Raw genomic sequence first — 20,343 nt, 5'->3', positions numbered from 1 at the left:
ATGTCTAATTTTAAATGATCACACACACGCACAAAGCACATTAAAGTTTGACAGGGTCATTTTTTATTTTGGTTTTAGAATAACTATAATAAGAAGTCAACTAGAATGGTTTAAATAATTTTTTATTTATAAAATTATTTTTAAGTTTTATGAATAATTAGTTTAATTGATAATTACAATCATATCCGTCGGTCTACTAAAATTGGTGTTTTTATTTATGAAAATACTTTCATCATTTTTTTTCTATTTCTTTCTCATAAATTATCCATTATTTCATAGAAAACAAGAACCATAGTACCATACACATGGTAAGAAATGATACTCGTATCAACTTGATATTCCCATAAATGAGATCAACTTAATCTCCTAGAATTAAAAAAATAAAATAATCTATACTGCAATTTGGCAATTCAAGACATTAATACACCGACAGCATACCTCAACAAGTATTATCTTTGCGTGATCCCACCATGACCAATAAATTAAATATCTTCTTATCTAGAATCCTCCTCATAAGGCTCCACCAAAAACAAAAGAGAATAAAATTTAAAAAAATACAGAAAATAAGGTTGTGTATCCATGTATTTTGTAGAACAATTGCCAATCTATTTTGTTTCTACTTTAATGAATATATATTTCCAAGATGAAGTATATGCAAATTGCAAAACTCTCAACTGGAGGAATAAAATTGAGGGTCTTTTGAACATTTTAAAGTCTCACACAAATACTACACTTGTCAAATTTGACTAGGACTCGAGTTCGTAGTTACACACGAATAACAACAATTTTATTTCTATTTTAAAAATTGTAACACTAACTAAAATTCAACTAAAAGTTAATATAAATAACAATTATCCATTTTATTTATAAAAGCAATTTATTTTATTGATAACAACGCTCATGTTTAACAAACTAAGTTTTTAAAACAATCAATTTATTACAAAAATTAGTGTATTTATTTTGTGTCCACAAAAATTATCTTATTTTTTTAAGAAAATACTTTCAATTTTTTTTTCTCATAGTTTATCTATTTCTTTTATTTTACTAATTAATTTTTTATTGTACTAATTACATATTTTCCCCGTTTCATAGTAGTGGAGTCATTCTCTTTTAGTAAAAGTCAACACATTTCTTCTTATTTACTTTTCTCTCTCTTCACCTCTTTACCTTTTTCATTTCTTATTTTATTCTTCTTTTATTTAACCAACTTTTCTTAATCTTCGAAAAAAATGTTTCTACTATTATGGAACGAAGGGAATAGTTTTAAATGAAATGTGATTTAAATGAGTTAGTCGAATATGAGAGCATCCGCAATGGTCGGCGAACCATTGCAATCGGCTCAGCGCGAAATCGGCGAGCGCATCGGCGTGGCCGGCCGATCGCTCGTCGCCGGGCCGATGCGCCGGCCGCCATTGCGGAGGCCAAATCGGCTAGCGATCGGCCAGCCGCATTTTTTTTTTTTTTTTTTTTTTTTTTTTTTAAAAACCTATATAAACGCGATTTTCGTTTCATTTTCATTTGCACCACTTGTTTTAACGAGTTTTCTCTCTCTCTAACTTTCTGTACAAGAGCAATCGAGCGATGGATCACAACAACGAGTCCAAATGGCAGTGACGAGTGGATCTCAGCACTCTGGCACGGTACCTGGGCTGGGATCTGGATGGGGAGCGAGATGGGCCCCGGGATTTAACATCCCTTGGAATCAGATGATGGGGATGATGGCTGGTGCGCCGGGAGGGTATGTCGGTGGGATCTTTAGGGGTATGCGTGGGGATGGCAGGCGGCGGGAGTAGCAGCGGGCGAGGGGCTTGACGAAGCGTCAGCTTGCCGGATGGGGGTATGCCCCCGAATGCGACGGCCGGATGATGGGGATGATGTGCGGGCGGGACGAGGACGGCGGGCGTACGGTATGTATCCGGTATGCGGGGGTCTGAGGGGTCCTTACCGGGAGGGACGCGGTTCCTCGGCCCTCGCAGTTTTTGGCCCGGCCGTCTCACACGGCTCGACCCGGCGGAGACGCAGCTTCACCGCGCGACCGACCTTCTGTCGTTGCATGATATAGGGGATCGATCTCGATGATCCAGATACTCAGGTCCGGCCGAGAGCGGAGCCCCGCGCCGCGAAGAAGAAGACGAGGGGTAAGGGGAAGGCGGTGTTCGGCGAGTCATCGCCTTCCCGCTGTTGACGACACCCCCACCCGGAGGAAGTGGGTGGAGGATAAAGGAGCAAAGCGGCTTGCCAAGGGGTGGTCGGTCGGTGTACGGCAATCCGCCCAGTTGCGAACAACCAGCCGTGGTCGTCAACATGTGGGCGGAGATCGGAAGCCGCCGCTAGGAGGCACGCCTTGCAGGGGAAGGACTTCAACAACGAGGAGGTCCGGAAGGGGTGGGAGCGCACCCGTATGCCGGCGGCGGACCGCATTCACCCGACTTGTACTGCGCCAAGGCAGCCTCCGTCATTCCTTCAAGAAGTGGGCGGTGGGACCAGGAGGACGCCTTGGGGAGGATAGTCATGTAGCCGGTTCCTCTTGGAGGGGAAGTATAAGGAGTTCACCTTCCCCGGGAGTGCTTCTTGTTGCCGAAGGACTCCGAGAAGTGCCCGGCGGGTGCGGCCCGCTGGTGGTGAAAAAGCGCTGATCGAACTGTTAAACGGGCGGATTGAGAAGCGCGGCAGCAATGGTGGATCTCGCGACTTCCCCCGGATGTCGAGGGAGTTCCCGGCATTTCCTCCCTTCCATTTTACAAGGTCGCTCCGCCTCGATTCGGCCATTAAGCGGGCGCAGCTGAGCCGCGCAGGGGCGGATCTCACCCATCGCCCCCGCCGATTTTTTTTTTTTTTTTTAAATCCTATATAAACGCGATTTTCGTTTCATTTTCATTTGCACCACTTGTTTTAACGAGTTTTCTCTCTCTAACTTTCTGTACAAGAGCATTTTCTAGCGATGAGTAACGCGGGTAGTAGCGGTGATGGTGGCGGTAGTGGTTGTGATGCTGAGGAGTACGAGCGGAGGATGAACGAGGCCATGAATGCCTACATGGACCGCGGGATGGAGCGGTACATGCGTATGGTGGAACAGCAGGGGATACCTCGCCCTCCGCCGGTTATCCACCACCGAGCAGTGATTGAGCGGGATCACGTTGCTGCACACCAGCGGCTGTACGACGACTACTTTTCAGAGCACCCGCGCTTTCCCGCCAACATGTTTTGGCGGCGTTTTCGAATGCGTAGGGAGTTGTTTATGCGCATCGTTGACGCATTGGAGCGTCGCTATATGTGTTTCCGCTTCAGGCACGATGCGGGCTGGCAGACCCGGCCACACACCTATTCAAAAGTGCACGGCGGCAATCAGGCAGTTGGCCTACGGAGGCACGGCAGACATGTGGGATGAGTACCTCCACATCGGTCCAGGGCGTCGGTCCAGCCGTCTCTTTTGTGGCCAACGACAACCGACATGATATGGGCTACTACTTAGCGGATGGGATATACCCTCGGTGGCCGGTCTTTGGGAAGACGATCCGACAAACAAGCGATGAAAGGAAGGCCTACTTTGCGCAACGACGGGAGTCGGCGCGCAAGGACGTGGAGCGCGCATTTGGTGTGCTCCGGTCTCGATGGGCGGCAATTAAGGGTCCCACGCGTTTGTGGGATGTCGGATGCGTTTCCGAAATAATGTACGCCTGCATTATCATGCACAACATGATTGTCGAAGACGAAGGCGTACAAGCCGACTAGTTGGGTCGGTGACGATGAAGCCGGTCCAAGCCACGGAACGGCCACCCCTAGTGTACGACATGGGGTACCTCTCGATGAAGCCGGCCGCCTCAAGGAATTTGCCAACATGCGCCAAGTTGAAGCTCATATTCAACTCCAGAAGGATATAATTGAAGAGTTGTGGGCACGGAGGACTCGGCGATAGTTTTTTTTCTTTATCATTTTTGTAATTTGTTTTTAATCTATGTAACTTTTTTTAAATGTATTTAATGAATTTTCCCGTATATGTGTCGTACATTTAATTCCGTATTTTAATTCCGTAAATGTAGTGTATTTTGAATTATTTTTATTGCGGCTGGCCTATGGCTGGCCTAAATCTGATGTGGCAGGGGGTTTTTTGAGTGTTGCTGACGTGGCAGGGGAGATAATGGCTGACCTATGACTGACCTATTTGCCATTGTGGATGCTCTGAGATCCAATTACAGTTTATAGTAAAAAATGAACTGGGACTATTATTCGAACGGATGAAAAAAAAGAGTCTTTTATTCGTGGACGGAGGGAGTCCACGTAGAAGAGTACACTGTCCACCTAATTATCTTCTACTATTCCATTTCAAATTCTCAAACTGGATCAACAATGGCGGAAGCAATCGTGGCCGTAGCTCTAGAAACACTACGAGATCTGCTGGTAGAAGAAGGCAGGCTGTTAGTCGGCGTTGGCGGGAAGGTGAAGGCGCTTCAAACGCAGCTCAAAGAGATCAAGTGTCTCCTCAGAGACGCCGACAGACGGCATCACAAATGCGAAACCGTGCGGAATTGGCTCTCACAGATCAGAGATCTCTCGTACAGAGCTGAAGGCGTCATCTTAGAATACGCCGTCAGAATCTCAGCCGATGGACGCCGCCGCCGCGGCTTTAAACTATTCCTCCGCAGGTTTAGGTTTTTGCGCCTCTGCTTCTCGCTCCACCGCCTAGGCTCGGAGATCTCGTACATCAAATCGGAGCTCGCTAGAGTCTCCGGCGATATGAATGCTTACGGCATAAGTAGAATCGTCGACGGAGATGGGAGCTCCGCCGCAGGCATCCGAAATTGGGCGAGGAAGACCTTCCCCAGTTTCGAAATTGAAGATTGCTTTGTTGGGAAAGAGGATGATCTGAAGAGGCTAGTTTCGATCCTGCTCCACGACGACGAGCATCGAGTGATTTCGGTGTGGGGAATGGGCGGTATAGGCAAGACAACCATTGCCAAAAAGGTGTACAATCACATGATTGAGGCTGGAAATGGTCGATTTGATTCCTTCGCATGGGTTTGCATTACTCAGAAGTGTGAAATTCGATCGGTTTTGGAGGATGCTATGAAGCAGCTAGATCCACAGGAAGGGGAGGGCGTTTCGAGTCTGTGCGACACACAGTTAGTGGAGAAATTGTGTGAAATTCAGAGAGGGAAGCGATGCATGATTGTGCTTGATGATCTTTGGGAAATTTGTCACTGGGATGGACTCAAGCATGCCTTTCTTGTTCAGAATTTGAAGACCAAGATTTTGGTGACCACGCGCAAACAGAGTGTAGCAGAGATTGGATTCTCTGTGGAGCTTGGCCTGCTTAATTTGGAGGATTCATGGGAATTACTGAAAAAGAAAACATTTCCACACAAGAAAATTCCAGGTACATCACTGATTCAACGTGTATCTTCAATTCATCATTCTCATTATATGCTTTTAGTTGATTTAGATTCATGATTTCAATACAGAATTTGCATTGCAAGAAAATGTCATAACAATTGGGAAAGAAATGGTTCGAAAATGTGGTTTTTTGCCGTTAGCAATTTCTTTACTCGGAGGGGTCTTGAGTAAGAAAACTTGTGTGGGAGAGTGGGAGTTGGTGAATGAAAATATCAATGCATCTATATATAGAGGTGTGGGGCATGGTGGAGAGGAAAATCAGATTGATGGAGTGCTGAATCTGAGTTATCAAGATCTACCTTATTGTTTGAAGCCGTGTTTTCTTTATTTGGGTAGACTTAAAGAGGATGAAACCATATATGCTCCTGATCTATATAGGATGTGGATAGCACAAGGCCTGATTTCTGATGAGAATGTTAAAGAAAATGGTGTAACTTTAACCGACACTGCAGAGCTCTACTTAAGTGAGTTGGCTTCGAGGTGTATTGTTCAAGTTGAAACTGAGGATGTTATACCCAAGCAGAAGTTTAAGACATGCAAACTTCATGATGTGGTAAGAGAGCTATGTTTATCAATGGGGGAAAAGGAGGAATTTGGTGTACAAGTCTTGGATTATCAAGGTGGGAAGTTTAGTACTTCACTACAGGAAGCTCTGTCTCGTGCAAAGACACGACATTTGACTATCCATTTCAAAACAGAGGTTCAGGTAGAGCGTGATGAGCTTACTGTCACTTGTGCAAATGATAGTAGCAAGCTTCTTAGATCTCTTGAAATACTTTGTGATATTGAAAAGAAAACTATTGAATTCCCCCCACAATGTATAGTTGACTTTCGGAAATTCAAGTTGCTTAGAGGTCTAGTTATCTTGAGGTTCAAATTTGTGGACAAAAGGTTACCTAAGGGAATCACTGATCTTGTTCACCTTAGATATTTGCGTCTGCGAGAATGTGAACTTGATAGCCTGCCCTCTTCTATAAGCAATTTGACCTACTTAGATACCCTTGATTTATATCTGTCTAGGAATGTTCGAATTCCAAATGTGTTGAGCAAGATGTCCAGATTAAAACATTTGCTCCTTCCTCTCTATGACATGGAAAAAGTTGGAAATTACCAATTGAAATTGGATGATTGTGTTGATGAGCTGGAGAGCCTAATAGGCTATGATAGTTCAGTGCACGAATTGAAACATATTACAAGTACGAATAATCTACGACGTTTATCAGCATCAGTATGCGACAATGAAAGCTTATCAGCTCTGACGAATGCCATCGCCACCAAGTGGAACAAGCTATCATACTGTACGTTTTCAATGAAACAGGGCTGTGAATTCACTTCAAATGAAGAAGGGTTGATGAAGTTTAAGCAAGCATTCACATGTCCCAATCTTTATGCCTTGAGAATCTGTGTCAAGTTAGGGAACCTTCTAGAAGAGTGCATAAGCGACATTGTGACTTCAAAAATTGTGAAGTTATCACTGTTAGATTGCGAGATCGAGCATGATCCAATGGGGATTCTTGGAAAGCTTCCCTCTTTAAGAGAATTGTATTTAGGGCCAAGATCATTTCTTGGGAAGAAGATGACATGTCCTGCATTCAGTTTTCCTTTGCTCAAGAAGGTTTCTCTAAATAGATTACCAAACTGGAGGGAGTGGATAGTGGAGCCAGGAGCCATGCCCCTTGTTACTGAAATAATTATTGGTCGTTGTCCTCGTTTCTGGAAGGTTCCAGAAGGATTTAGTAGCATTCAAACTCTTCAAAAATTGGTGATTTATGGTGTGCCAGGATTGAGGAAAAGGGTTTGGGGATCAGGTCAAGGGGGTGTGGATTTTCACAAAGTTCGTCATGTCCCTTCAATTATCATAAATTAGCCACCACTCAGGTATTCACTTATCTATTTAAGTTTTCAGCATTTCTTTTGTAATATTGTTGGTTCTGTTTTGGTGATTAGAGTTTATTCTGTCATGCTTGTCATTTCTAATTCTCATCTTTAACTAGTATATATCTAAAGATGAATATGGTTAAAAAAACACTGAAATGATTACATAAGATTATTTCAGAATCAGATCTTATATCGTGCTATAAGAAACGTAGACGATATATGCCTAGATAATTAACTTGTATTAGTACAAAATTTCTTGTAGTTTGAGTTTTATAAGTGTCAGACCTCCTACATTTGATTCCCTCAAGTTTAGTTACAACACACACACACACACATATTTGTATTCTCAAGACACAAAAGAAGATTTTTTGTTCATTCTTCTAGCTTGTAAAATACTACTCCCTCCGTCCCGCTTAAGATGACACGTTTTCCTTTTTAGTTTGTCCCAAGATGACACATTTTCTTTTTTGGTAACTTTCTCTCTCCAATTAATACACTCATCCACTTTTTCTCACTCCTATTAAAATATACATCTTTCTTTATCTCTTTACTTTAATACTTACATCCACCTTCTCTCTCTCCAATTAAACACTTTAACCAATAACTCCTAAAATTCCGTGCCGGCTAAGCAATGTGTCATCTTAGCCGAGACGGAGGGAGTAGTAAATACTATATATCCTTCAAGTAAAATATTTTTTGATGCAACTTAAGAGTTGTTACAGAGGCATTGGGTTAATTTGTCATATTTTAGATCGAATCCCATTATTTTTTACTGTATTTGATATTTCCATCTTATTGTTGATTTAATTACAGGATGAACATCCCTCTTTTGAAGTGAGAACAGCTCTCATATAGGAGTGCAAAATAACATTTGCTAATGAAGTCTAGTCTTTGAGTTGAGTTGAGTTGAATAGTGTATTATGAAATGTAGTATATTATGTATGAGGTGAATAGTGTATTATGAAATGTAGTATATTATGTATGAGGTGAATAGTGTATTATGAAATGTAGTATTCTATGTATGATGTGAATAGTGTATTATGAAATGGAGTATTTAGGAATATAATAATGCAATGCCAATATTTCTCTATAGGGTAAGTTTGATCTCGAAAAATGAAAAAAAAAAAAATTAATCTGAATGTGAATAAGCACAGTTTGAAATTTACATTCACTATTTTTTCCATTTTATTGAATTAATAGTATTATATGTTATGAGGTTGAAATAAGATTGTACAACTTGCACAACACGAAGAACTGGACTTGATTCTCAAGGAGCATCAAAACACGATGTAGGTTGTTGATCATCCATTCCATTTGTAAGATTGGATCAACGTGACGCAAACATGCGAATTAGTTGGATGATGAAACAACCATCCAGAAGAAGCATATGTGCGAACTGCCATCTGGTAAGAGTATCAGGTAGATCAGTGTAACATCCTCTTGCTTCAACTTCAACTGTGGCTATAGCGGTGGCATACATTTGAATTTTGAACATTGTCGGGAGGGTTATTTTCGTGAAGTAGAAGGTGCACATGGCGCAACTTGTGGTGTTCCATGGGCTTCAGATGTTCCTTATCGTGATGATAAGGACCAATAGCGATCACACAGGTTCATAAGCTTTCAGGTTTAGATCACGCAACTGTCAATGGACTGTGTATTGAGCATTTTGGATGTGTACCGGAGAGTTCAGCCAGTTTTGCTTCCAAATTGGAGGTACTATGTTCCAACTTGGAAGTAGAACTTGTTGGACTATCCAGTATACCTCCAAAATGCTCGATACACGAAGTCCACCACAGTTACACGATTTGAACCCGAAAACTTGTGACCGCTATAGGTCCTTATCATCACGATAAGGAACATCTAAAGACCATGGAAGTTGGAACACCACAAGATGTGCCATATGCACCTTTTGCTTCATGAAAATAACCCTCTCAACAATGTTCAAATGTATGCCCACCGCTATAGCCACAATTGAAGCTGAAGCAAGAAGATGTTACAATGATATGCCTGATACTCTTACTCGATCTCAGTTCATATGAATGCTTCTTCTAGATGGTTGTTTCATCATCCAACTGATTCACAAGTTTGTGTCACATCATATTAATCCAATCTTACAAATGGACTGAATGATCAACAGCCAACAGCGTGATCTGATGCTCTTTGAGAATCAAATCCCGTTCTTCATCTTGTGCAAGTTGTTCAATCAGCTTTTCGAGTGCACTTCACGTCTCCTTCTTCTCTAGCCCCAATCCTAAAAAAGGCTACAGCGAGAAATGCCGAACGTATCTCCTCGCCAGGTGATGTTATTATTTGCACAAGAATGTATTTTAATTAAAGCTATAAATCCTAACTAGTCTATATTTTGTGCGACACCATACATAAGCAAATAAAAGCTAACAAAATCTCATCACATAAACCAAAAGATTTAATAGTAGTAGTAAATGACTTGAGATAAATACTATTTAAAGTTAACATAATAAAGTTAAGAAAGAAAATCACACACTAGCTAGTAGTACTTCTCTACTCCTAAGGTAAAACAAAGTTTCCCCTATACTCAAAAATCTCTGGCACATCCCTCTTCATCTCGAAACATCTAACATATTTTTCATCACAATAATTATAAAGTAGCAAAAGCCCATTTTTCTTACACTGCAAAACAACACAACCCCTCTCACACAAAGCCTTGGCTATGACAAGCCCATCAAACGGTCCAACCCTCTTCATGTGATTCCATTCCACCATGCTCCCTTCAATCCTCAACCAAAATATGTCCAACCAATCAGTCCCTCCTTCCCCGTCCCCGGAAAAAAACACAAGAAAAGAGTCATCACCCTCCGCAAATATCTTCCTATCCCTATACATCTCCGAAATCCCCAAATCCGGTATCTCCACGACACGGAAGCCCTCGTTCCTAAAGTCGAACGACAAGATCAACTCAATCCCCTCATCGTCTATCGCCAGCCAGTGCGCGAAGGCGCTGTTCTTGCTCCGTGAACTTATAGGGATGAAATCACCCAAGCCAAGATCAACAATGCTCAGCCCCCTCCAAGAATTCGTGGCTCTTGAGTATACCGAAGCGTGCAAGTGTAAGCCGATTTCGTTGAGGCCGTTTATATGGCACGACAACAGCTGCACAACTATGTAATCTTGTGCGACCTCGTCGAACCAAATGGCAAAGTCACGAGACAACGCGCGATGGTGATTTGGCTCAAGGGACTTTGAGCTAGGGTTTGGTGGCAATGGCAAGATAGCGATGAGGCCTAAACTAGGGTTGCATACGGCCACGGGTGCGTCGGGATCGGTGTAGTAGGCGCAGATAAGGCCGTTGGAAGGGCCGGCGATTTGAGCGTGACAGACAGCAATGTCCGTGGTGTGGTAGTAGTCCGAGATTTCCTGGGAAGCTGGCAGGGAGTTGTTGTGCAGCTTGCCGTTGAACATTGACACTTCCGAAACTCCGTCTTCTCGGAAACTGAACTGCACGAGTAGCGTATTGTCGTCGTCGTCGTCGTGGGCATGGTGGTGAATGTGCGATTTTCTGAAAGGTTTAGAATCGATGTGATCGCGCCATGATTTGCAGAAGCTTCGGAATCTCAAGAGGGATGTGAATGGCAAGTGCAAGAGGATTTCTGTTACAACGTCGTGGTTGAGGAGATTGGAATCCATCATATGTGTGTTTGCTTTTATGGTTGATTTTTTATGGAATTGATCAGTTTATATAGATAGGGGATGAGGGAATTTTATGTTTCACTAATTCTATTTGGAGTAGTATTTATTTATTTATTTATTGTTTAGGGTTAATGATGGAAACTATCCTAATTAATTAAATGATTTTATCAATTCTATCACAATATTAGTAGTATATTAAAAATTAATGCAAAGGTCGTCGTACTCGTACATAACGGAGCTCCGAAATTATAGGGTCCGTGATAATATTGACCAGCAATAAATTCCAAAAAAAAGGTCTTCATAAAACTTTCAAAAAGTTGGTTTTTCACACGAACTTTAAAATTAGCAAATAATATCACAAACTTTACTCCGAGTTTGTTTTTTCTCCATATGAAAAAATTCCCACAAATAATACTTATGATACAGATTTTTTTCCGTAATTTCTCGACAACAATTTTGAGAGCTTCAAGTTTTTCAATCTTTGAAGATAGTTTTTCTTGAAGCACATCCTCCAAAATTGTTCTTCAAAATCTATTAAAATAACATGAATTTTTTCATTACTGGAAAAAAAAACAAACTCGGGATAAAGTTCGTGATATTATTTACTAATTTTAAAGTTTATGGGAAAAACTCAACTTTTTGAAAGTTTGTAAATCTCGCTTGAATATAAGAAGAAAGACTACGAATAGATTAATCCATTCGAACTCAAACAAATACTCCAATTTATAATTGTTTAATCTTCCAGTCTGCTACTTAATGGAGATTACAACATTATGTTTTGAGACGTAAATGACAATTGAAAACCCAACTATAGTATATATATAGAAAATATTAATTTATGAATATTTCCACTTTATTGGCGTGCATGCACATTAATTTTTCAACACGTACTATAGAAAAACAATTTATGAATAAAATATTTTGTAGATTATAAATATAAATTTCAAGAGGAAGGACTTTAGTTCTTTTTTTTTTTTTTTTTTTTTTTTTTACTATAAGTATATGCATTTGGTAGCTTATAGTCCATTCTCTTTCTATCTTTTGCCATTACGTTATTCACTGTATTTTATGCAAAACTTTCTCTCGATTTTAGGTACTCTTCTTACTCTCCAACAATATTATCTTACACATGAAATTAGTTTTCTATGCTTTTTTTGGCCCTTTTGTCTACTACTAATGTTTGTTTTGTATCCCCGATTCACTCGCCCAACTGTTTTGTGGTTGAGGATTGTCTTTTCATTGAGATATTAGCATAAAACAGTTGAGGATAGTCTTTTCTTTGATATAGTAGCATATGGAGTATTATTGTTGTGTTATCTTACTTCACCTCATCGCTTTTAATTTTCCATCACTTTATGCGCTATATAACTATTTACGAATATGTCCATAAGTTTGTGTTAAAATGACAACACCTCTTAAAGTGACATTGTGACACCACATATACAGTAATATTATAAACGCTACACAACAATCTAGAGCTTTAATCGGTCAAAATTGGATAAAACCGTAAGAGTTTTGGCCTTTACTCTTCATTTGCCAACATTTGCAATGGACATAAGTGGAAGTATATGACTTAAGGTGCTGCATTATGTGGTTAGCAAAACTTCAAATGCCCAATTTTCCAAACTAAAAGAAATGTATAACAATAATACCCCAGATTTCTCTCCTGCATATCTTTAATAGTAGTAGTTTTTATTAAAGAATATTCTTAGCTGCAACATTAATAATGACCATGTAATAAATCAAAAGCTGTATCTTTAATTGAATTCTTCTATTTATATAAAGATTAATGTACAAAACTTCTATCAAATATTTAGATATCAATTGTGGCCATACGTAATTTATAATATGCCACTTTTTTTTTTTTGGTAATTACCAAGGGTATCCCACCGGCGGGCCAAGTGACTATTCCCCGCGTCGATCTGTAGGCACCTCAATGGGTGAGACAGTTGGCCCAAGGATTTAAAGCTGTTCCATACCCAAAGGCAGGAATCGATCCCCTGTCCTTTTATAATGGCGAGTGATCGGTTGAGGCCTTACACGTATAAAACTATCCATTGACATCAATTTAATTCACTTTCAAAATATTTAAATAGGAATATGTATTTTATTATTGGAAAATACATTGTTTCATTCTCAATTGTCCAACAGTTACTATACGAATTAATTTAAGTAGAAGATTTGGAAATGAAGAGATTAATTACAATTTACAGCATTATGTTTTGAGACGTAAATGACAATTGAAAACCCAATTAAAGTATATAATATTTCCACTTTATTGGTGTGCATGCACATTAATTTTTCAATCTATAGAAAACAATCGATTTATTTTCAAAATTTATGAATAAAATATTTTCTTGATTATAAATATAAATTTCTAGTAGAGGGACTTAATTCTTTCTTTTACTATAAATATATGCATTTGGTAGCTTATAGTCCATTCTCTTTCTATCTTTTTTATCCATTACGTTATTCACTGAATTTCCATTACTCTTAAACCATATTGTCTTACAAATGAAATTAGTTTTCTGAATGCTTTTTTGCCCTTTTGTCTATTGCTAATGTTTATTTTGTATCCCCGAGGATTGTCTTTTCTTTGATACATATATTAGCATTTATTGTTGTGCTATCTTAGTTCACCTCATATTGCTATCTTAGAATATACTAATGCAATGCCAATATTTCTCTATATATCTATATAATATATTCATCTCCTAAGTATTTCTTAGAGTTGAGACTTTCTTTTCCCGATCGAGTAGTTAAATTTCCCATGTGATAGTTAGTATTATACCTACCTCAAATAGTTGGTAACTGAAATTGATATAAGTTTTAGGTAAGTTGATCTCAAAAAATGAAAAAAATAAACTGAATGTGAATAAGCACAGTATGCAAATTGACATTTACTATTATTTTTTCCATTGTATTGAATTGTAATATGTTATGGGGCGCGATAAGATTCTACAACTTGCACAATATACGAAGAATGGGACTTGATTCTCAAGGAGCATCAGAACACGATGTAGGTTGTTGATCATCCATTCCATTTGTAAGATTGGATCAATATTCTGACTGAAATGTGATGCAAACATGCGAAGTAGTTGGATGATAAAACAACCATCCAGAAGAAGCATCTGTACAAACTGAGATCGGGTAAGAGTCTCAGGAAGATCAGTGTAACATCCTCTTGCTTCAGCTTCAACGGTGGCTATAGCGGTGGCGTATGTTTGAACATTGCCAGGTGGGTTATTTTTGTGAAGCAGAAGGTCCGGATAGTGCAACTTGTGGCGTTCCATGGCCTTCAGATGTTCCTTATCGTGATGATAAGGGCCTATAACGATCACATTAGGTTAATAGGCCCTTATCATCACGATAAGGAACATCTGAAGGCCATGGAACGCCACAAGTTGCACTATCCAGACCTTCTGCTTCACAAAAATAACCCACCTGGCAATGTTCAAACATACGCCGTCGCTATAGCCACCGTTGAAGCTGAAGCAAGAGGATGTTACAATGATATGCCTGATAGTTTTACTCGGTCTCAGTTCGTATGAATGTTTCTTTTAGATGGTTGATTCATTATCCAACTACTTCGCTAGTTTGCGTCACACCATATTCCAATCTTACAAATGGACTGGATGATCAACAGCCAACAACGTGATCTGATGCTCTTTGATAATCAAGTCTCGTTCTTCGTCTTGTGCAAGCTGTTCAATCTTATCGAGCGCGATGACAATTATTATAGGCTCTAGACACTTCACATCTCCTTCTTCTCTAGCCTCAATCCTATAAAAGGCTACAGAGAGAAATGCCGAACGTATCTCCTCGCCAGGTGATGTTAATTATTTGCACAAGAATGCATTTTAATTAAAGCTCAAAATCCTAACTAGTCTATATATTTTGTGCGACACCATACATAAGCACATACTATAAGCTAACAAAATCTCATCACATAAACCAAAAGATTTAATAGTAGTAGTAAATGACTTGAGATAAATACTAATTCAAAGTTAACATAATAGAGTAAAGAAAGAAAATCACACACTAGCTAGTACTCTCTAATCCTAAGGCAAAACAAAGTTTCCCCTATACTCAAAAATCTCTGGCCTATCCCTCTTCATCTCGAAACATCTAACATATTTTTCATCACAATAATTATAAATTAGCAACTGCCCATTATTCCTAGACTGCAAAACAACACAACCCCTCTCACACAAAGCCTTGGCTATGAAAAGGCCATCAAACGGTCCAACCCTCTTCATGTGATTCCATTCCACCATGCTCCCTTCAATCCTCAACCAAAATATGTCCAACCAATCAGGCCGCCCTTCCCCATCCCCGGAAAAAAACACGAGAAAAGAGTCATCTCCCTCCGCAAAAATCTTCCTATCCCAATACATCTTCCAAATCACCAAATTCGGTATCTCCAAGACACGGAAGCCCTCGTTCCTAAAGTCGAACGACAAGATCAACTCAATCCCCTCATCGTCTATCGCCAGCCAGTGCGCGAAGGCGCTGTTCTTGCACCGTGAAATTATAGGGTTGAACTGACACAAGCCAAGATCAATAACGCCGGTCAGCCCCCTCCAAGAATTTGTGGCTTTTGAGTATACCGAAGCGTGCAAGTGTAATCCCATTACGTTGAGGCCGTTTATGTGGCACGTCAACAGCTGCACAACTTTGTAATCCTGTGCGACCTCGTCGAACCAGATCCCGAAGCCATGAGACAACGCCCGATGGTGATTTGGCTCAAGGGACTTTGAGCTAGGGTTTGGTGGCATTGGCAAGATAGCGATGAGACCTAAACTAGGGTTGCATACTGCCACGGGTGCGTCGGAGTTCCTGTAGTAGGCGCAGATCAGGCCGTTAGAAGGGCCGGCGACTTGAGCGTCGTGACAGACAGCATCCGTGGTGTGGTGGTAGTCCAGGATTTCCTGGGAAGCTGGCAGGAAGTTGTTGTGCAGCTTCTCGTTAAACATCGACACTTCCGAAGCTCCGTCTTGTCGGAAACTGAACTGCACGAGTAGCCGCGTGTTGTCGTCGTCGGCATGGTGCTGGATGTGCGATTTCCTGAAAGCTTCAGAATCGATGTGATCGCGCCATGATTTGCAAACGCTTCGAAATCTCAAGAGGGATGTAAATGGACAATGCAAGAGGATTTCTGTCACAACGTCGTGGTTGAGGAGATTGGAATCCATCTAATTGTGTTTTTTTTATGGTTTATTTTTGATGGAATTCTTCACTATATAAAATAGAGAGGTAGGAGATGAGAGAATTCTAGGTTTCACTAATTCTATTTGGAGTAGTATTTATTTTTTTTATAGATTTTTTAGGGTTAATGATGGAAGCTATCCTACCTTAATTTAATGATTTTATCAAATCTATGACAACTATGAAATTTATCAATATTATCCGAACTTTTAGTAACAATTGGATCCCATCCTTTTTAATTTAAAAATTATTTTTCAATGTTTGCAACTATGCCTTAGTTGATCATTTTTACCAAATTACTAGGTAAAAGTGATAAAATGACTAAAAGTAATGATATATATTCGATCATTAAACTCTACATGTATATCTCATCCCAAAAACAAATTGAGCAGCACTAAATTACTACTCCACAAAAAATTTATGAATAAAATATTTTCTAGATTATAAATACAAATTTCTAGAAGAGGGACTTAATTCTTCTTCTTCTTCTTTTTTTTACTATAAATATATGCATTTAATTTGGTAGCATATAGTCCAATTCTCTCGATTTTAGGTATTCTTCTTGCTCTTCAACAATATTGTTTTAAAAATGAAATTAGTTTTCTGAATGCTTTTTTTTGCCCTTTTGTCTATTGCTAATGTTAGTTTTGTATCCCCGATTCGCTCGCCCAACTATTTTGTGGTTGAGGATTGTCTTTTCTTTGATATATTAGCATATGGAGTATTATTGTTTTGCTACCCTAAATTCACCTCATTGCTTTTAGTTTTCCATCAATTTATACGCTATATAACTATTTAAGAATATAATATGCAATGCCAATATTAATTTCTCTATATATATCTATATAATATATTCATCTCCTAAGTACTCCCTCCGTCCCCGATTAAGAGTTACACTTTTCCATTTCGGTTTGTCCCCAATTAAGAGTTACACTTCACTTTTACCATAAATAGTAAGTAGGTCTCACATTCAACTAACTAAATTCACTCACATTTTATTATAAAACCAATATAAAAAATGGGTCCCACATTCCACTAACTTTTTCAATCAACTTTTCTTTACATTTCTTAAAACTCGTGTCCAGTCAAAGTGTGACTCTTAATCGGGGACGAAGGGAGTATTTCTTTGGGTTTAGACTTTTTTTTCCTGATCAGAGTAGTTAAATTTCCCATGTGATATAAGTTTTAGGTAAGTTGATCTCGAAAAATGAAAAAAAAAAAGCTGAATGTGAATAAGCACAGTATGCAAATTGACATTTACTATTATTTTTTCCATAGTATAATTTATAAGTAATATGTTATGGGGCTCGATAAGATTGTAAAACTTGCACAATACGAAGAACGGGACTTGATTCTCAAGGAGCATCAGAACACGATGTAGGTTGTTGATCATCCATTCCATTTGTAAAATTTGATCAATATCCTGACTAAAATGTGACGCAAACATGCGAAGTAGTTGGATGATGCAACCACCATCTAGCAGAAGCATAGAAGCATCTGTACAAACTGAGATCGGATTAGAGTCACAAGCATATCAGTGTAACATCTTCTTCTAGATGGTTGTTTAATCATCCAACTACTTCGCAAGTTTGCGTCACATCATATTAATCCAATCTTACAAATGGACTGGATGCATGATCAACAGCCAACAGCGTGCATGATCTAATGCTCTTTGAGAATCAAGTCCCGTTCTTCGTCTTGTGCGAGCTGTTCAATCTTATCGAGCGTGATGACAATTATTCTCTAGGCCCTAGACACTTCACATCCCCTTCTTCGCTAGCCTCAATCCTACAAAAGGCTACAAAGAAATGCCGAACGTATCTCCTCGCCAGGTGATGGTATTATTTGCACAAGAATGCATTGATTAAAGCTTAAAATCCTAACTAGTCTATATATTTTTTTAGGTGAAGCATAAATTAAAGCTTCCCTCCTTAAGAGAATTGTATTTAGGGGCGAGCAAGATCATTTCTTGGGAAGGAGATGACATGTAGATAGAGCTTTCATTTTATACGAGATAGCATATATAATTAAGCTGGAAATTTGATAAGTGCCACAAACCTTTGTGCGACACTATACATAAGCAAATAACTTGAGATTTAGTAGTAAAATCTCATCACATAAGCCAAAAGATTTAGTAGTAGACTAGTAGTAAATTAAATAACTTGAGATACTAATTAAAGTTAACATAATAAAGTACTAATTATCAAAGATAGAAAATCAAACACTAGTACCTCTCTACTCCTAAGGCAAAACAAAGTTTCCCCTATACTCAAAAATCTCTGGCACATCCCTATTCATCTCGAAACATCTAACATATTTTTCATCACAATAATTATAAATTAGCAAATACCCATTATTCTTAGACTGCAAAACAACATAACCCCTCTCACACAAAGCCTTGGGTATGACAAGGCCATCAAATGGTCCAACTCCAACCCTCTTCATGTGATTCCATTGCAGCATGCTCCCTTCAATCCACAACCAAAATATGTTCAACCAATCAGGCCCTTTCCCGTCACCCGAAAAAAACACAAGAAAAGAGTCACCACCCTCCGCAAAAATCTTCCTATCCCTATACATCTTCGAAGCCTCCAAATCCGGTATCTCCAGGACACGGAAGCCCTCGCTCCTGAAGTCGAACGACAAGATCAACTCAATTCTATCATTGTCTTTCGCCAGCCAGTGCGCGAAGGCGCTGTTCTTGCACCGTGAATTTATAGGGCTGAACTCACACAAGCCAAGATCAATAATGCTCAGCTCCCTCCAAGAATTCGTGGCTCTTGAGTATACCGAAGCGTGCAAGTGTGAGCCTATTAAGTAGAGGCCGTTTATGTGGCACGACAACAGCTGCACAACCATGTAATCTTGTGCGACCTCATCGAACCAAATCCCGAAGTCACGAAACAACGCCTTATGGTGATTTGGTTCGAGGGACTTTGAGCTAGGGTTTGGTGGCATTGGCAAGATGGCGATGAGGCCTAAACTAGGGTTGCATACGGCAACGGGTGAGCCGGAGGCCCTGTAGTAGACGCAGATCACGCCGTTGGCAGGGCCGGCGATTTGAGCGTGACAGGTAGAGTCCGCGGCGAGGTAGTCCGAGATTTCCTGGGAAGGTGGCAGGGAGTTGCTGTGCAGCTTGCCGGTAAACACTGACAGTTCCGGAACTCCGTGTTTTCGGAAACTGAACTGCATGAGTAGCGTCTCTCCGTCTCTGTCGTCGTCGGCATGGTGGAGAATGTGCGATTTTCTGAAGGCTTCAGAATCGATGTGATCGCGCCATGATTTGCAGACGCTTCGGAATCTCAAGACGGATGTGAATGGACAATGCGAGAGGATTTCTGTTACAACGTCGTGGTTGAGGAGATTGGAGTCCATCTTTTTTATGGTTGATCTTTGATGGAGTTCAGTTTATAAATAGAGAGATATTTAGGTTTCACTGATTCTATTTGGAGTAGTATTTATTTTTTTATAGATTTTTTAGGGTTAATGATGGAATCTATCCTACCTTAATTAAATAATTTTATCAATTCTATCACAACTTTGAAATTTATCAATTGTATCAAATCCTTTTAATTTAAAAAATACTCCTTTAAATATGCCAAATTAGAAAAAAGTGATAAAAAGAACTAAAGGAGTCAAATATAAGTAGGAAGACTACGAATAAAATATTAATCCCTTCGAACTCAACCAAATACTGAAATTGTAACATCCCGGAATTTAGAACCCTAATTTTAGAGCTTAGAATTAATTGTTGATGACGTGGAATCGAGAATGCTTTTATTTCATGAGATGAGTATGTGTTGAAAGTTTGAAAAGTCAAACTATTTGATTTAATGATGTGGCATATGATTTATTTATTGATTATGTGGTAAATTATTTGTCTAAGGGTGAGTGAGAATATTAGAGAAAATTTCCACAAATACTAGCCACCCAATTCTTGAGAATTTCGAACCCTATGATTTTTGAAGAGGGAATTCCATTTTTCCCGATTTAATTTAATTCTTGTGATATCTATCCAAATTAAATCCAAGACCCCATTTATTCCTTATTTTATGAGAAGAATTCGACACTCCCTTTTTGTCCAAGTGATTTTCGAAAATCACCATTTTTGTCTATTTAATTGATTCCTTACTTGATTTCCTTCCATACCTAGAATTTAAATATTCTACCAAATCTTTTCATACCTCAAGAGATCTTGCC

General features: G+C 39.4%; 4 protein-coding genes across 4 annotated transcripts; 1 reads left to right on the top strand and 3 right to left on the bottom strand.

The window, feature by feature from the left end:
- The first annotated feature begins 4,336 nt into the window (after nucleotides 1-4,336).
- On the top strand, nucleotides 4,337-8,359 carry LOC125218068 (putative disease resistance protein At1g50180). The gene is made up of 3 exons (XM_048119664.1): nucleotides 4,337-5,374; nucleotides 5,460-7,269; nucleotides 8,083-8,359. Exons 1-2 carry the CDS (start codon nucleotides 4,348-4,350, stop codon nucleotides 7,256-7,258), a joined length of 2,826 nt encoding a protein of 941 aa, XP_047975621.1. The 5' UTR covers nucleotides 4,337-4,347; the 3' UTR covers nucleotides 7,259-7,269; nucleotides 8,083-8,359.
- A 738-nt stretch (nucleotides 8,360-9,097) lies between these two features.
- Nucleotides 9,098-10,932, bottom strand: LOC125221437 (putative F-box protein At3g21120). The gene is made up of 2 exons (XM_048123557.1): nucleotides 9,918-10,932; nucleotides 9,098-9,246 (listed from the first exon to the last, which is right to left on the bottom strand). Exons 1-2 carry the CDS (start codon nucleotides 10,930-10,932, stop codon nucleotides 9,098-9,100), a joined length of 1,164 nt encoding a protein of 387 aa, XP_047979514.1.
- A 4,064-nt stretch (nucleotides 10,933-14,996) lies between these two features.
- On the bottom strand, nucleotides 14,997-16,130 carry LOC125221436 (putative F-box protein At3g21120). The gene has a single exon (XM_048123556.1). It carries the CDS (start codon nucleotides 16,128-16,130, stop codon nucleotides 14,997-14,999), a length of 1,134 nt encoding a protein of 377 aa, XP_047979513.1.
- Nucleotides 16,131-18,384: 2,254 nt separating this feature from the next.
- On the bottom strand, nucleotides 18,385-19,518 carry LOC125221435 (F-box/kelch-repeat protein At3g06240-like). The gene has a single exon (XM_048123555.1). The coding sequence runs from the start codon at nucleotides 19,516-19,518 to the stop codon at nucleotides 18,385-18,387; it is 1,134 nt and encodes a 377-aa protein (XP_047979512.1).
- Nucleotides 19,519-20,343: the final 825 nt, after the last annotated feature.

This window comes from Salvia hispanica, chromosome 4, assembly GCF_023119035.1.
Source record: "Salvia hispanica cultivar TCC Black 2014 chromosome 4, UniMelb_Shisp_WGS_1.0, whole genome shotgun sequence".
NCBI classification, from domain to species: domain Eukaryota; kingdom Viridiplantae; phylum Streptophyta; class Magnoliopsida; order Lamiales; family Lamiaceae; genus Salvia; species Salvia hispanica.
This window is presented reverse-complemented; position numbering and strand designations above follow the sequence as displayed.

Bases quoted from the DNA above. Each gene is read 5' to 3' on its own strand.
- LOC125218068 (XM_048119664.1), top strand. From the start codon at position 4,348: ATGGCGGAAGCAATCGTGGCCGTAGCTCTAGAAACACTACGAGATCTG. The intron at 5,375-5,459 runs GTACATCACTGA...ATTTCAATACAG, and splicing joins TCCACACAAGAAAATTCCAG to AATTTGCATTGCAAGAAAAT.
- LOC125221435 (XM_048123555.1), bottom strand. From the start codon at position 19,518: ATGGACTCCAATCTCCTCAACCACGACGTTGTAACAGAAATCCTCTCG.
- LOC125221436 (XM_048123556.1), bottom strand. From the start codon at position 16,130: ATGGATTCCAATCTCCTCAACCACGACGTTGTGACAGAAATCCTCTTG.
- LOC125221437 (XM_048123557.1), bottom strand. From the start codon at position 10,932: ATGGATTCCAATCTCCTCAACCACGACGTTGTAACAGAAATCCTCTTG. The intron at 9,247-9,917 runs GTAAGAAAAATG...TTCTTGCTTCAG, and splicing joins GGGTTGTGTTGTTTTGCAGT to CTTCAATTGTGGCTATAGCG.